This window comes from Parambassis ranga, chromosome 19 (genome assembly GCF_900634625.1).
Source record: "Parambassis ranga chromosome 19, fParRan2.1, whole genome shotgun sequence".
NCBI classification, from domain to species: Eukaryota; Metazoa; Chordata; class Actinopteri; family Ambassidae; genus Parambassis; species Parambassis ranga.
The window spans coordinates 21563078-21579650 of NC_041039.1; the positions used below are offsets into that span (position 1 = coordinate 21563078).

General features: G+C 44.4%; 1 protein-coding gene across 3 annotated transcripts in view; it reads right to left on the reverse strand.

Annotated features, from left to right (window-relative positions):
• Window positions 1-2567: 2567 nt before the first annotated feature.
• kif21a (kinesin family member 21A) overlaps window positions 2568-16573 on the reverse strand; it is a 40765-nt gene continuing 26759 nt past the window's right edge. The window contains exons 23-35 of one of the 3 annotated variants that reach the window (XM_028430171.1): window positions 15792-15957; window positions 15283-15303; window positions 14565-14622; window positions 12951-13005; window positions 12666-12871; window positions 12017-12142; window positions 8632-8768; window positions 8093-8267; window positions 7513-7677; window positions 7046-7163; window positions 6700-6870; window positions 6412-6611; window positions 2568-4400 (exon numbers count right to left, since the gene is read on the reverse strand). In XM_028430171.1, coding sequence (XP_028285972.1) covers window positions 4310-4400; window positions 6412-6611; window positions 6700-6870; window positions 7046-7163; window positions 7513-7677; window positions 8093-8267; window positions 8632-8768; window positions 12017-12142; window positions 12666-12871; window positions 12951-13005; window positions 14565-14622; window positions 15283-15303; window positions 15792-15957 — 1689 coding nt within the window. In that variant the 3' untranslated portion in view covers window positions 2568-4309. The remainder of the gene's footprint in view (window positions 4401-6411; window positions 6612-6699; window positions 6871-7045; window positions 7164-7512; window positions 7678-8092; window positions 8268-8631; window positions 8769-12016; window positions 12143-12665; window positions 12872-12950; window positions 13006-14564; window positions 14623-15282; window positions 15304-15791; window positions 15958-16573) is intronic. The other 2 variants (XM_028430172.1, XM_028430173.1) reach the window with 2 other exon arrangements.

A 16573-nucleotide genomic window follows, 5' to 3' on the forward strand; every position in this document is an offset into this window, starting at 1 on the left:
TTAGGCATTAAAAGAACATGTTTAGGATGAAAACATGGTTTCATCACTGGTTTCCATGGAGACGAGTCCCTAACCCTAACAGCACTTCTAACAAAACAGGACCACACCACAGCAGGCGGTCCCTTCCTGGTACCAGGCTGTTTATTTCTGATGCGTTTGAACAATGAGGTCTACAGTCTGACCTTCTTGGCACCCTGAGGACATCCGGGACGGACGTGCTGCTCATCCCTAGAGTTCGAGCTGAACGTGGTGAAGCAGCAACAAAAAAATGTGAGAACCTCCCACATGATGTTAGACAGGTTCCTGTGACTGGTGTTTTTACTCGTTTACCCTTTCCTGTTTCCATGTTATTTAATGATGTCTTTTTAATCCTGTGAAGCATTGAGAAATGTCCAGTGTTTGAAGCCTAGAGGCTGTGGGGGGAACTGCAGTGTTTGCTCTTTTGCATGTCTCAGCACTGGTGTGTTTGGAACAAAATTGTCTTACTTCTTCCTACTTCCTACTAAGACTTTGTTTAAGCTAACAGATTACTAAAAGAATGTACTTCAATAAGAAGAAGTCATTTCAAAGTATAAGGAATAATGTTTTTGGTGTGTAGGAGTTTGCAGTCTGCACGTTGCATAATGAAGCGTTTCTGCATGAAAAACAGTTTGAAAGTAAGAATGACGGACAGCAACAGGTTTCATTTAAGGTAGAAAAAACACTGAAGCTCCACTAGTAGCCACTTGTTGGCTTATGCTAAGCTAACAGCCACCAAGACTGTTGTCTCCAACACGATTCCTCCACCTGGGTCCTGGGTAACCAGAGGACCTCTTGCTAACGTATCTTAAATATATAAAGTTTTAAAAATGTCTGGAAAAACCATCAATATCACTTTAAGAGATTCTTTTTCATCTGAATGTTAAAGTTTTGTTTTGAATTTCTTCAACTGTTAAAGGTTTTTTTTGCTTTAGCCTGCTGCCAGTGTGTCTGGACAGAGTTGTATTATATTCGTGCCACAAATAGCTTCAAATGATCAGAGTCTGAAGCAGCTCTGGCTGCTCGCTAATTACCGTCTCCTCAATCTTCCCTTCTCTTCATTTGCCAGAGTCTTGCTGTGATAGATTTCCTTCAGAAATGTTTCATTTCATTCTAAACTTCAGAAAGTAGCAGCTAAAAATGTGCTTTATCTGCTCCTCGCAAGGAATACAGTCACATCTACAACAGCTTTCAGACTGAAAACAAATATAAGTGCTGATAATAAGACTCTTGAATGGAGGTTCTGTGTATCAGAGGTCTTTTATTTGTAGTTTCTGCTGAGTCCAGCTAAAACCCCTCTCTGAGGACGGAGGATCTGCTCAGCAGGGCTGGAGCCAAAAATTGTGCACATCTCTGCATCTTGTGAAACAGCTGCTTGTGCTGTTTTTCACTGAGGATTCATAGACTGACATCACAGAAAGATGCTAGCTGACCTTTAATGTGCGCAGGTAACCGACGGCTGCTTCGTTAAACAAGATGGAGAATTTTAGAAGGAATCTGAAGAGAGTCCCCAACACAACCTCAGTGACACACACACACACAGACACACACAGCCCTCACATCAGGCGGCCGGTGATTGGTGCTGCCTGTCAGACAGTCCTGCAGATTTGTGACAGCAGACCCTGATGGCCTCCTGAGTCGCTCATTAAGCTTCTGAACAAAGCCTCTGTGTGAGTCTGTGCACGCTGGATTGCGACATCACATCCATGTTAGACACCACGGCTCAGTGGGAGATTCCGATTTTTTATTTAAATTGATTAATTTTTAAAGGTGCAGAAAGCACATGGAGTTAAAATAAAAAAAAATCTAATGTGTCAGGCTCTATAGGCTTAGATTGTTTAGACTTGGATCATGATTATTTTATTGGTTTTTAAGTGCTTTTCACATTAATACATTTATTGAATATTGATTGTGATGGTGTACTGTATGTTTTATATGTCCTCTACAAGCTTCGTAAATCTATTGATCACATGTTTAGTAAGGCATTATTCACATGGACAGTCATGTCTTCACATTGGATTGACTGCTTCTGTATGTTTATTTATCAGTGATCAATAAGGTTCACATCTCATTCACCATGCAGGCATCGTCTTGTTTGGGTGTTAATATGGAAATAAATTGTTTTGATCAGTGCAAGTGTCAGTGGAAGTGTCTGTGGAGCCCTGACTGCTCAGAGGATCACTCTTACACAGTCCCTGGTTCAAAGCTTGGTGCCGACAGTGCCATCTTGTGCCCAGCTTTCACCACTTCTCCAGACATCTGACCACACGCCTCGCTTCAACAGCCAGAGAATGTTTACCTACAGTGAGGAAAGCAGGAGTGGAACGATGAAAAGTACTTACTAAATCATATCGTGTGATAAAACTCACCAAAAGAGCAACATAACATATCTTTAAGAGGTGCTCAGCTATTTGAAAACAATGGATGGACACGGCAGGCTTGTACTTAAGCAAAACCCCAGGAAGCAACACATGGATCAGATTTGAACATAGCATGATTTATTGATAAATAACAGCACACAGAGTTGGTCATTTTTGACAGATGGTGTTTATTCTCACCAGGCATCTGACATTAGAATCGCTACAGAGTCCGTCACAAAGGAACGGCTGCTAAAACTCCAGAAAGAAGGGGGCAGGGTCGCCCGGGATATATGAAAGAAAGAGAGCATGACAAAGAAAACGAGGAAAAACAACTAACCTTAGGCCACTAAACATAACCTGCTACCTCACTGGAGAAAAAGCTCTACTGCTGCCAGTCCTGGTCCTCTCGGCTCTACTGTGAGACTGTGTTCAGATCGGTGGTCCCACAAAGCTAACATTCAGTCAGATTTACTGTTAAATACATGGTTTACATACATTAGATATATATAATTGAATAATGCCAACAGCTGCTGTTTTCACCAAACATTCATGGCACACAGACAGATCAGTTACACCGGGGGGTGGGGGCGGGGGTGTGCCTCCACAGGAAGGCCTCACAAGGATCCGATCTGTGAGACAGACGTTGGTCTGAAGGCCTCTCCTCTCAAAAGTGACAAAACAACATGACCATTACACATTTATATACACACACACACATACGTCAGCTACGGTGCTGGGTGGACATCACCCGGAGTCCACGACAAGAAGCCCTCGTATAGGGTTGAAGAAGGTGAGGCATTAGCAGCACAGGAATCAGACAACAACTCAGTAGTGTAGGTTTAGTGAGTGTTAACAGCATGTGTGAAGAGCGTAGATTTTTTTTTTTAAACACACAATGAAACATGAACAAGTGCAGAATATCCTCAACGCTGAACCTGCCGACAGTCAATAAGTGACTCACAAAGACTAGTGGTGGAGATATTTAAACAGTTTAAGAGTTAAAGGAGCAGTTCGACTAAAGATGGAAAGACGCTGTGATAAATATAAAGCTAAGGCTAATTAGCTTAGCTTAGCTTAGCATAAGGACTGGAAATACAGGATAGTTTTGGCTGAAGGGCGAAGGAGGTGGTACCAAATGTTGTTGAACAGCTTTCCTATTTGTGGTACCCGATGTCATGATGCTCTTGTCGCCTAGCAACCTCGTACAGCTTGGCCACATGATTCAGACTGCTAGCATCAAGTTTGGCATAAAACTCCCCATAACACTAGAATTTTAAGGTGGCTGCAGGCTTATATTTAACACACAGAGTGCTTTGAAGCATCTTTCCATAAATGGTTAATAAACCTTTAGCTTTACATAGCACAGTGTGCAGCAAAGACAACGGGTTGCAGTGTTTTGGTCGCGGATCTGAAGCCGCTGCAGGAGGAAAAGGAGCACACAAATACAATGATTTGTACAGTACACGTACAGTAAAGCCACTTTTGTTACTCTATGGGGGAAAGGAGTGAGGGGACATTGGTTTGAGTGCACATACAACAAACTGGAGAACTGGGTTGTGAAGACCAGCTACCAACCCACTGGCTCTGCCACTGCATCTACCTACTCTGACAAGCTGTTTTCTGGCTGTTTTTTGTATTGTGTTGTGGTACAGCGCTAACTGTATGCTGCGCTGCAGTGTGTTTACTGAATGGTCTACAGTTTAACATGGAGAGAGATGAGTTAATGCTGTCAACACCCTCTGAGGTGTCACAGAGTCTGGGGAGAGATGTTCAGATGAAGTAACTGGTGTTGTCCTGTCGGTGATGTGGAGCGTATCTGTGTGTTTGTGTGTTCTAGGAGTCAGCATTAGGCTTAGGGGTCAAAGTGCAGGGCAGCAGCATAATCACATGATGCTGTAATGTCCTTCTACAGTCAGCGGGTGGCGCTGTGTTCAGTTACTGGCCACCTCATCTGCATTGTCAACCGCCTCTAAGGTGCTGTCCAGTCCACCGCGTGCACGCCAGATCTTCACGGTCCGGTCACTGAAAGACAGAAACGCAGAGGGATTGACGAGTTGCCGATCGTATGAAGGAAGATCAATAAGGCTACACCCGTATAAGCTCTCACATCAGATAGTTTGTTGCACAGAGCTAAATAGGACCAGCGCATTCAAAAGAATGATCAGCAGGTGATTGGACTCTGAAACTCTATCAGCATATTGATGAAGAGAAAGCAACAAGCTTTGATCTTTAAAAGCTAGCGAAGTAGCATGTTTGTGGATGATTTTTAAAAATCTGAACATAAAAGGTCCTTCTCAGGCCATTAAAAACATGCCCATAACTGCCAGCACTTTCTCATGCAGACGCTGATTTGACCATGATGGGTTAGAGAGTTTGTGGTCCAGTATTTTGGTGTACTCTGAGCACATGTGTGTTTGTTTACTGGCTCACCGTGCAATTAAATCAGTGTAGAAGCAGAAAAAAGAATGATTATATTATACAGAGAGAGTGAGAGAGGCACATAACTACTACTAATGGGGCTCTTACTACAGAGCTGCGTCAAAACATGCAAGCTGGTCCAGCTGAATGAGGCTTTCAGAACTCTGCAGCTGGTCTTAGTAAAAACAAAGATGCAGCAGTCTTTAAAATTCCACCACCTCTCAGTCCGTTCTTCATCTTCAGGTCAGACAAGCCTCAAACACCCAGCAGCATCATAACCAGGTGCCCAAACCACCTCAACCGGCTCCTCTCAGTGCAGAGGAGCAGTGACTCTACATCGAGCTCCTTTAAGGGAAAGTCCCCCAACCCTGCAGAGCAAACTCATTTTAACAGCTTAATAATCATCTATTCAATTCAGGCACTGAATCCTACTGAACTTAACCCCTTGTGCCTCTCGTCTACATTGAGAAATTCCGTCCATGAAAACTATAAACAGATTCGGTGATAAAGCACAGCCCTGATAAGGTCCTCCACTGAAAACCACTCTGTTTTACTGGCAGCAGTGTGAACCAGGCTGCTTGTAAAGGAACTGAATGGCCCTTAGCAACAGGCACTGCAGCCCATACTCCTGGATCACCCCCCCACAGGACGCCTCACGGGACACCGTTGAACATCATCTATAAACCCATAAGCACAGGTGGAGTGGTAGGCCAAACGCCCACATCCACTCTTTTTGTAACTCACATTATTACAAATGTCTCCCTTAAGTTAATCCAAACAAGCGTTCTTGCTTGTGTCTGACTTGTAGTAACAACAAACCGCACATTTGCTGTCCAGTGACCCGTTTTCTGGAAATCCATTTGCCGGCACTTGCCTGCATGCAGATTGCAAATGTTGGCAGAGCCGCATTTCACAAATGAGTTCCTTGAAAATTGATTCCACTCCCACTGGGTTCCACTGTGCTAATATAAAACAAGATTAGAAGGTCAACCGATCTCATTGTGGAAATCACAGCTTGGAAATTGCACATTTGTGTTTTTTTTTTTTTTTTTTTTTTTTTTTTTTTTTTTTTAGAGCAGTGCCGTTCAGGGTGTGGAAGTCCTCGCTCTCACTTCTAACACTCTCTGAGAGGGAAGGGAACACCTGGCAGGCTGGCGTGCTGCTAACAGACAAACAGTGATATTTTGATCCCGTCTGCATGAACTTCTTAACCTAAAATAATGAAAATCCACTGCTGGGTGTGGGCAGTGCGTGCATCTGAAGAAATCAATACACCCACGACTTCCTGTTATCGACCGTCAATTTAACAATGATCAATACGTGTTTGACTCCATGGCTTTAACCAAAGCTGAGATGAACGTTCTGAGCGAAGTCAATTTAGTAAATCTTCTGTTATTGACGATCAACATGACATTCTGCTGTAAATCTAAAAAAATATATAATTTAATGGTTAGAAAGCAGTGACAGGTTGTAGGCTGAATGAAGTGTTGCTTTCCTCCAAAAAAATTGAGTCTGCCGAATTATTTTCTTCCAGGTAGTCAATAAATTTACAGTATGAGAGCTTACCATGGACTGAAAGCCAGCGTGTGTCAGTGTGTGTGTGTGTAGGACTCACTCGGAGGCGGTGAACAGGTGGCTGCTGTTGGCTGAGATGCTGTTAATTGGGCTCTCGTGACCCTTCAGCTCCCCCAGAGTCCCCAGCGTGTCTGTGTGCCATAGCTTGAGCACCCCGCCTCTGCAGCCGCTCAACAGGGCCGGGGAGCCGGGCACAACGCCCAGCGCGCAAACCCAGTCACGGTGAGCGTTTGGGACTTGCTGAAGGATCAGATCAGACCAACACGATCAGGTTTCTGACTTTTATAAAAAAAAAAAACTTCAAAAATGCCCATCACTTTTCTGGTACCTGCAGCAGGTCTTTGCGGTCCAGGTCCCACTTCTTGATGCCGTTGTCTCGAGAGCCGCTGAACAAAATGTCCCCCTGGACCACCAGAGACTCGATACCATCATAGTGTGGCGGTTCAAAGTTGTGCGTGGGCGTGATGCTCCCCAGAGAACCTTCAGTCACTTCAAACAGCTGCAAAGGGCGAGACGTGCACAGCGCACGTGTGAAATCAAAGAGCATTTCTAACGCAGAGTATTCGTTTATTGTAGTCAAGGGAACGAGGTCAGCTGCATATAAATGGAATGATCCATCATGCATTATTGAATGTCTCTCTGACATTATCATCTGACTATTAGCTAAAACACACCTTGATGTAATGATCCTTGGAACCAGTGATCACCAGGTCTTGGTTGTTTCCAGACTGGTCCACGGTCAGACACATCACTGGACCGAGGTGCCCGGTGAGTTTCCCAGTAGAAGCGAACCTTAAAAAAAAAAAAAAAAATTAAAAATGAAACCAACATGAAACCTGCAGTTTTATAGCCGTAGTACAAAGTGAGACTGTTGTTTATTTTCAAAGAGGAATAAAGAGGCCATTCATCAAAGCTAATAGCAGCTGGCTGTCAGTAACGGATGGCAGCTTTGAATTGGACTCTTGTCAGGTTATAATACTGAACTCTGCACACTTGGATGAGTCCTTCAAAAGAAAGTAACTCGATGTGCATCTGAAGACAGCACCACAGTGTTGCAGGTAGTGCATCATAAACAGATTGCCTTATTTAGTCTTTCCTGACTGTCCAGAGCCTGACGTGTTAAGAGTCCAGGTATGCTTACCGCCTCAGATCCCAGACTCTGACTGAGTTTCCAGCAGCGGCGTAAAGGACCATGCCGTTGGGGTTGAGAGCGATCTGGTTGATCTGGTTCTCTCCTGCTGGGATGGTGACCGTCCGGCTGGTGTTAGACGCACAGGCATCTCCAACATTAACTTGACCAGAAGACCTGTTGGAGCACACATGAAACCAGTAAGAGATCACCAGGTGATGAAACAGAGCTGAGCCTCTGTCCTTTTCTTTAGCTGATACATCATCAGGGCTGGAACTATCACTGATGTCCTCAAAGTCTGGACCTTGGTGTCGTTTCCGACATACATAAAGGTCACATAGCAATTGCTTGTTTGGTGTATGTGTGGGTGGATGATCGTAGGAGCGATTGTTTCTGTCACTAATAACAATATCTTTGATCATGCAGAGGTTTTAATGAGCTGTCCTAAAAAAAAACTGGGTCAGGCCAGCCGATGCAAAGATTTTAAAAGCACGTCTATACAAGGTGTTACGGTATGGGTGCTCAGAGCAGCCAAAAAGAACAAAGCAAGGTCCAGAATTCAGTACTCAGGCAGAGAAGCACTCCTACTCACGTTAGCGTCCGGATGCACTTGGCTGAGTCCCGGATGTCCCAGACTTTGATGTAGGAGGTGGAGACGGTAAAGACTAAACTGGAGCTGTAGCGGACCGACACGACGTTGTTGGGGTGACCAGCCAGGGACATTATCTCCTGACCCGTCACCAGATTCCACACCTTACAGGTCCGGTCTGCAAGAGGACAAACAGGACAAATAAGATCCAGTAGCTATCCATAAAACTGACATCTGCCGTCTTTAATGACTGTGAGCAGAAATGAGCATTTCAATCTGGAGGATTGTATTTACCTCCATTTATTATGTCTGAAAGCTCCCGCACCATTAACAAGTTTGTTGCATATACGATGTCATTTTACTTCTTCACCTCATTTATCCACATGCTGTGCATATGACAATCCTAATTAATCCCTGTCAGGATTTATTTGGTGCGATGTAACAGCGTGTCAAAGCGTAACAAATAACCAGTCCTGTAATAAGGAGACATGTGAGGACTACTGATGAGATGTGTGAGGAGAGGATGAACTCGGGGTATTAACCTTTGGATCCAGTGAACAGAAGGTCGTCAGTGCAGTCAACACATAAAACGGCTTTACTGTGTCCCTCCGCCACATGAACGCACTGCAGCGTCCCCGCTCGGCTGCTCTTGGTGGAGGGCACTGGGTTAATGACGCCCCTGGAAACACACAAGACGCACATCGCTGTCAAACACTGGGCACACACCGTGCACAAAAAACTGAAAGAGAGGACAGTGAAGAAGAATTTGAAGAAAGAGTCAATAAACAAAAGGAGAGTCGCCCTTAACGTGTTAGAAAGAAAAAGCCAAAAATACCTTCTGTGCGTCTATACAGAGGCGCTTCAGAGATTATAAAGAAGCCCCAGAAAGGCAGGAGACTGATGGAAACCAGCAGCATCCGCTCGATAGATGCACAGGAACCTTGATCGATCACTAACTGGCTGGTCGTGTTGACAAACTGGCATTTGATCGTGCAATTGTTCTACACCTGTCCTGGCAGAGTATCAGGAAACAGCAGGATGAGCTGGTGCTGACCACAGATCCACACGTCGATACTCAGGGAATAAAAGCTTCACTGAATGATAAAGGGCTGATGAATAGAGCGGATTACTGAGGGTTCTGGCTCAATGGCAGTAATGAGCTTAAACCATCTATTGATCCCATAACGGATATCTATGCAAATGTGATTTTGACCACATTAATTGCTTTTGTCTGATACATGGAACCCACAGCAGTGAGGGATGAAAACTCCTGAGAGGCTCAGGTCAACAGACAGAGGCAGGAAAGGGTGGAATCCGCACCATGTGACCACTGTGTGTTCAAAGACTGAGCAACGTGACAAAAACTGTCAAAGAGAAGGTTGTACTTGTGTGGACTGGAGAGCGGAGTGGACGGGCGAGGGCGGAGGCATCTGGTCACCCTGGAGGGGGAAAGATGACCTGATGTTCCTGAGAGCTGATTGGCTGCTGGTTAAAACATGAAATACATCCTATTCCTTGATTTTTCTAAATGATTCTTCATAGGGTAAAAGACGATCTTAACACGATGCAAAACTTTGTTCCTACACAAAATGACAAAACTGAATAAATTCCCATGTTTTCTTCCAGCTTACACTAATAGGACAGAATCTACAGTAACCCGGGACGCAATCCAAGGACCTGAGTTTGACAAACTGACAGATTCCAGTGTGCGGCGCTCCTCCCTGCTCCGCCTCAGCTTCTTTCTCAGACTCTAATCTGAGTCTCTGGCAGGCTAGTGTCAATTTTACTTATCTCTGGTTCTTACTGATCCTGCAGGACGTGTGCGGTACCGCCCCAGATACCCCGTCATACATGGAAGACGTAGTTACTAGGGACGAGCTGTGGCAGCGTTGGTGGGACTTGGAACTGGTGGACAGCTGCTCTTCAGGTTCCAGACGACTGGGATGTGAGGCTGCGCTGCCAATTAAGCTGTGGTATAATTAAAGGCTGTGCTAAGCTGTTTACACACTGCTGGCTGAAGTGTGGGAGGACTGGGTGAGGGGAGACGCATAATGCTGCATTCATGTCATGTGGGAGCATCTGTCAGGGCAGAAACAACAACATGCACTTTCCTCCTTACGGTCACCTTCTAATTTTAACTATGAAGCAAAAAGAGTTTGGCCCTAAAAGTCAATCCCCACAGACCTCTATTTATTTGGATCTTCATCAAGAAAAATAGCAAAAACACTGATTGAACGACAGTTTTGAATGTAAATGTCAAATGACTTTTAAACAGCAGCCCGGCCTGTGTGGCTCTAGAATGCTGAATGCACCACAAGAATAATAATAATAAAAAAAAAAAACGGTAAAAAGATGTTCAAAAAAAAACCGAGAAGACTCTCTGTGAAAAATGTCACAGTCAGTCAGCCTGAGGGCGGTGGCACAGTAAATGCCATGTCATAGCCCAGAGGGGTTTTTTGTCCTGGTAGCCTAATGGTCAAAACACAACCAACTCAACTGCAGCAATCCTGGTGCCATTCTATTCAGGTCACATCGTTGCTGGTTGTTCTCTTCACTTCCCCCCTGTCTACTTTCTGTTGTCAATACAGGCTCAGTGTTCAGCACAGGAGGTTGTAGTTTGTAGTTTTTAGGTGCCATTTCTGGAAAACTGTAACTTTCTCATGATCCTAAGGTGCTACACATAAACATACTCGAGTCTTTAAAGCAGGTGTACATAACCTAGCCAATTTAGTATCATATATATATATATATATATGAAATACGACTACCACTGATGTGAAGTGGATGTAAACACTAGAGCCACCAGTCTGCTGCTGACTGGAGTCATCCAGAGCTCTGCCACTGTGCGACCATGAGCACAAGCTGCCACTGCATTTATTTATTTTTTTAATTTATTCCAGGAGGAGTTTGGACTTGGAGCTCCTCCCTGTGCGTTCAAAGGTACGCCCGTCTCCTCCCATATTTTAAAGAAGTGCATGGTCATAGGCCAGAGAGTGGATGGTCGTCTGTCTCAATGTTTGCCCTGCAATATGACTGATGAACGGGTTCAGAAAATGGATTAAAAATGGAAAATGGGACGGACTGACAGTTTGGTTGTTGAATAATTTCTATGTGAAACAGAAACACTGGTTACTTTCAATACAGAGGCTACAACCCGTCTTTTAATCACACACAATCTGAGGTTCTTGTGCAAATTGTTTTCTATGGAGCACATTCAGACAGCAGATGATCCACCTATACGTCGCTGCCTTTAATCCCAGGGGGGTAAAAGAAGTGCTTCAAAATGCTCCACCATCTGTGTTTCACGGAGCACACAGAGGACCGGTGGAACAGAGCCACAGTGACAATGTGACGCTGATATTCCACGTCCAATTTCTTCTTTAATATTAGTGTGTGGTATTTTTTTTTAATTGAAAAGAAAGCTTCCTTCATATGACATGAATGCAGCAGGTTTCAGCTCTCATACTGAACACATGCAGTCATACAAGCTCAGCAAACGTCTCATGCTGGCACTGATGTGCACGAAGCTTAAATGAAGTGATCAGTGATCAGCTGCTTTAAAAGATTTCAAATCTGAGACGGGATGATGTAAGGAGTAGTCACTATGTTATTATTGATTTTCAGAGTCAGTTGCAGATCCGAAGCAGTGGAATCAATGAGAAAGTTGAATGCTGAATTTAGGTCAAAACTGTCACCACTATGCCTCAAAGGAGAGACATAATATATAAAACAATAAATTCAGCATAGAACTTGACAGGTCAAAGGTCACCAAACAGCATCACTGATTCAGCTGACACCACATGCTTCTCCAAAGCAGGAAACCAAAAGGAGGAGGAGTATTAGTACAATCAGAGTGAAGGTGTTTCGCTTTTTTTTTTTTTTTTTTTTCTCGGCTTTGCAGCCACAATGTTGGCATCGATCTCTTACTGTTTATTCTCCTTGACCTTTGCCCTGTCAGCCGCCGCCTGTGCCTTGTCATAGGTCTTCCTGCGAGAGAGCGGCGAAGGCTCCGGAGCTCGCTTTTCCACGGCTGTCGGAGTTCTCGAGCCAGAACTGAGCGTTCGTGTTTTTAGCAATTTGTCCACAAACAACACAAAGACAGCACACAAAAATAATTATAGAAACGACACGAGGTGGGGAAACCAAAAAACAACAATGGTCAACAATGAAGAGATGAGCATGCAGAACACACAGAAACACGGTTACCTGATATTTAAAGTCCCGTTACAAGGGGCGGTTCTTCGGCAAGCTGATTTCAAACGCTCTAATAGTTCTAATGAACGCTGCTGTCTGAGCTTAGCTAAGTGTGGCTGAAGGCTGAGACGGTTAAAGCAGCCTGGTTAGTATTTCTGATGCTAGTGTGGAGCTAAGTTACAGTAAGAGATTAGAGGAGCCATAGAATGTTAATGTTTGTGTGGACATGCTTTCACCTGTCCTGACGGTCAGCTGTGGCCGTTTGTAAGGATGAATAAAGCAATTCAACTAAGCAGAGGAGGAAGCAGCAACATCAAACATGCCAGAGAGAAGAAGGCAGCAATTAATCCATTAGTGTAAAGAGTGCCGGGCTCGGACTTACATGCTGCCCATTTTAGAGGAAAAGCCGGGGGAGAGAGCTGCGTAGTCCCTGACTGATGATGAGCCCGACAAGTCCACGTCTCCGCCCCCATCTGGTGTTTCGGCCAGCGGCAGCATGGGACTGGTGAAGTCTGCAGTGGGTGCGTCAGCAGTGGAGTCGCTGTTCGCGTACAGCAGCTCCATCTGAGTCGTGGTCCTCCTACGAGCCTGACAGATTAGGACAGGAGAGGACAGATGAAACAACAGTCTGTCCACACCCAGAGTACAACCATTAACTCTTTATTACCTTACTCCTTGATTTGGTCTCTCCACAGAGTTTCATTAGATCAGATGCCAAGGTGCTGCAGAGACACAACAGCTCTCTTATACAAATGTCGAATAAAAATGCACTTAAACTGTAAACCTCGAGCAACACAAACCTTTAACATAAAATCATATAAAACACAATAATAATACACACCGTCACTGTACGTAATTCACAAACTAAAAATAAAACAACAGACATAAAAGGCGAGATATGACAACACAGCACAAAGACTATAGGATCATGTCTAATCTGCAGTACTCGTTTTTTTTTTTAAATATATTTGAGTATTATGTACCTTAGCTTAACTTCCTGTTTTGTTCTGAAAATGCATCTTACTTCCTCTTGTGCTTCCTCCTGTGTGACTGTATGCTCCTGCCTAGTTGTTTTCAGCTATATTTTGTTAACCCCATTTAACTTATGTCCTTTGTTTGAAGCTGGGGACACACTACGTAATTGTTTTGCCCAATTTAACCCTTGATTCCCTATTGGGCAAAGTCTGCACCAGTCAGCACTAGTTGGGGACAGTCGGCACCAAAATCGGTTGTGTGTATGAAGACGCAACTTTCAAATGTTTGAATTTCCCGGGCTGACTCTGGATGCAGTCAGGTGGTGTGAGCTGAATACCGACCCAACTGCAAACACATGCTGCCAACAGCCAATTAAGAGAGGGTGAGACACGGGAGACAGCATCACTGCACGATTGGAAGTAGTGTGAATATCAAAACCTCCACTTTTCCACTACTTGATCCAAACAGTGGCTCAGTGGTAGAGCAGGGTTGTCGACCCCAGCTCCTCCCTAGTCATTGTTGTGTGTCCTTGGGCAAGGCACTTTACCTGCATTGCCCCCAGTGCACTCAGTGGTGTATGAATGTGTATGAATGCAGTGGTCGGAGAGGCCGTAGTCGCACCTTGGCAGCCACGTCTCTGTCAGTCTCCCACTGGGGAGCTGTGTTTAGTGTGGCAGTTTACCACTGCCACTGTGTGAATGTGGTGTGAATGAATATTGCATCTCAATGTAAAGCGCTTTGAGTGCCTGCCCAACAGAGCAGAAAGAAAGAAAGACCAATATTATTATTATTATTAATAACACGTTTTTTCTTTCTGATGTTTTTTTTTTCTACAAGGATAGCTTCACAGACAGCAGCAGCGAGCCAACTGTCGCCAGTGTTTGTTTACTTCTTCTTCTTCGAGGTTGTTAGTGGTCTGTTTGTGTGTAAAGTGTCACCATCATTACAGTTTGCTGCGTTCAGTGGGTATTAGTTGTTTTGATAAATCCTGTAGTCTGTGATCCCTCATCAGAAGCAGCTGTTAAGTGTGTGACCCCCGTCGTCATAAAAAGAATCTGTCTGTGTGTCCTCCTAGTCTTTTCGAAGTCTGTTAGGACTGTGGAAGTCGTGTAGTGTGTCCCCAGCCTGAGTCTTTGTCTTCCCTGTGAGCCTCAGCCGTTTGTACTCGGCTTGTCCTTCTGTAGCTTTATTTGTTAGGGCCTCCTGTTTTTTTGGGGGGGGATTTTGTGGTGTGTGCAGAATGTGTTAATTAAGGATTCATCTCTGTTGTGTAATAATGTGACACCATATGAACACACATACTTACCTTCCCTCTGCTGACGGGCTTTGGGCAGACTCATCACTGCTGCTATCGTCCCCATTTTCTGTCAAATAAGATCAGTAAATTATATTAGATTTAAACAATAACCCTTTTGACTGCTTAGACAGCTTCTACCTTTCTTTTACATTACACACTTCTTTAATTATTTCTGTAGAAATTCTTTAAAAAATGAACAAGGGAAGCAGATGAGGCGACTTCAGCACAGCGCCATGCTGTTTTATTGACACACTCGGTCCTCACTGAGCTCAATGCGGTCAGATGGATCGAAAAACATGAGAGGTTCAAGGTCATAGGGTGGGAGAGGTGGGGGTTATGAAGACAGATGAGGGGGTTGAGATGAAGGCAAAACACCCAACGTAAGACAACAAGGTGTGAGGAATCGTTAGTCCGTCGCTCCTGATGGGGTCAGCTGACCTACAGGGTCAGACAGAGCTACAATATCCACGTTCCTGTGGAAGGGTCAGGGGTTAGCAGGTGCTAAAGCATGGAGGCTGTAGCACATGTGAGCTGCGAGGAGGAGGAGGAGGAGGAGGAGTCTCCAGATAAGGACAGGGGAACAACTCAGCCAACAGATGGAGGGAAGCCTGACTGCACTGCACCGCATGCACCTGTTTATGTTATGTTTCGTTAGTTCTCAGTGTGCAAAGGGAAGGAACCATGCATTCATACAGCGCAGAGTAGAGTCTAATATGGTTTCACTTACCAGGTGGGAGGTTACCTAGCTCTGTAAAAACATAAGAAAACAAAAAAAAAGAAAGAAAAAGAAAACATGGGGGAACAGAAAAAAGGCAACGCACAAATCAAAAACACAGTCCCCCGAAATTCTACAAACACAAAACGAAACAAAAAAATGCACCTACTGTAAACAGCATCCTACTGAACAGAGGCTGGGAAACGCACCCTTTATTTATTATCATTATAGTGATGATGTTTAAAGTCAGAATTTAATGAGGCCAGCTTCTATTCAGCAGAAGGCAACAACAGGCAAGAGCATCTCAAAAGGCCCAATCATGCAACCGACCCCGTCCACCTCCTGAAAAGTCATATTGAATCAGCTCCTTATTCATCGCTCCATCCCCTGACTTTCCCCTTTCAGTAACACAGGTGGTTCAGGAGGTGGGCGGGGTTGGACCCGGGTTCTGATCTGCATTCTTTGCTCCAGTTTCACCTCAAACACAATGTTTTCTTTTGTTTTGTTTTGGGTTTTTTTACCCTGCAGAGCGTTCCCCAGCAGCGCGTCCAGCTCTGGGTTGAACTCGGCTTTCTCTTTCAGCATGTGAAAGAGCAGCTGGTTCTGTGTGGCGCTGGTGATTTCAGTCTGCTTCAACCGGCCCTCCATCACCTTCACCTGAGACTCCCTCTGAGCCGCCTGCAGACCCTGAACAAGTCAGACAGTAAGACATTAAACACTTGTAACAATACAAACACTAAAATGAGTTTATGCCACAGGTGATCATAGTACAGAGTCTGTTTAGTTTATCATCTTATTTATATTGATGAAGGCTGGCTTAATCATTTATTAATGTTTTAGTGTGAGTGCCAAAAACTGCAGTTCCTTCAGTGACCACTTGAGGTTGATGGCCTTTTTTATAGTCATGCACTTAAGTCAATCTAGTCAGAGATGATTAAACAGATCCAGATCAGCTGTTATGAAACCAATTAGAGTTAGACTTAGGCTGGGGCCACACTGCACGATGTTACCCACGATTCCCTGTCAGGAAGTGCAAGTCTCTGAGTGCGTTCAGCACATCTGGGCTGTGAAATCACCCTCATATATATATAGGGCCCTATATCGTGCCTCCGCCTTTTTGTTGTGCTGTTCAAATTCTTAGTGAGAAATTATAGACCCCATATAGGGCCCTCAATGTATCCCACAATGCATCTTGGGAGTGAGTGAGTGATTTGAACACTGGATAGCTAAGAATCTATACACTGTAGCTGGTTCAGACCTCCATTGTGTAAGGAACACAGCAAAAAGGAGGACTCGGGCGCTG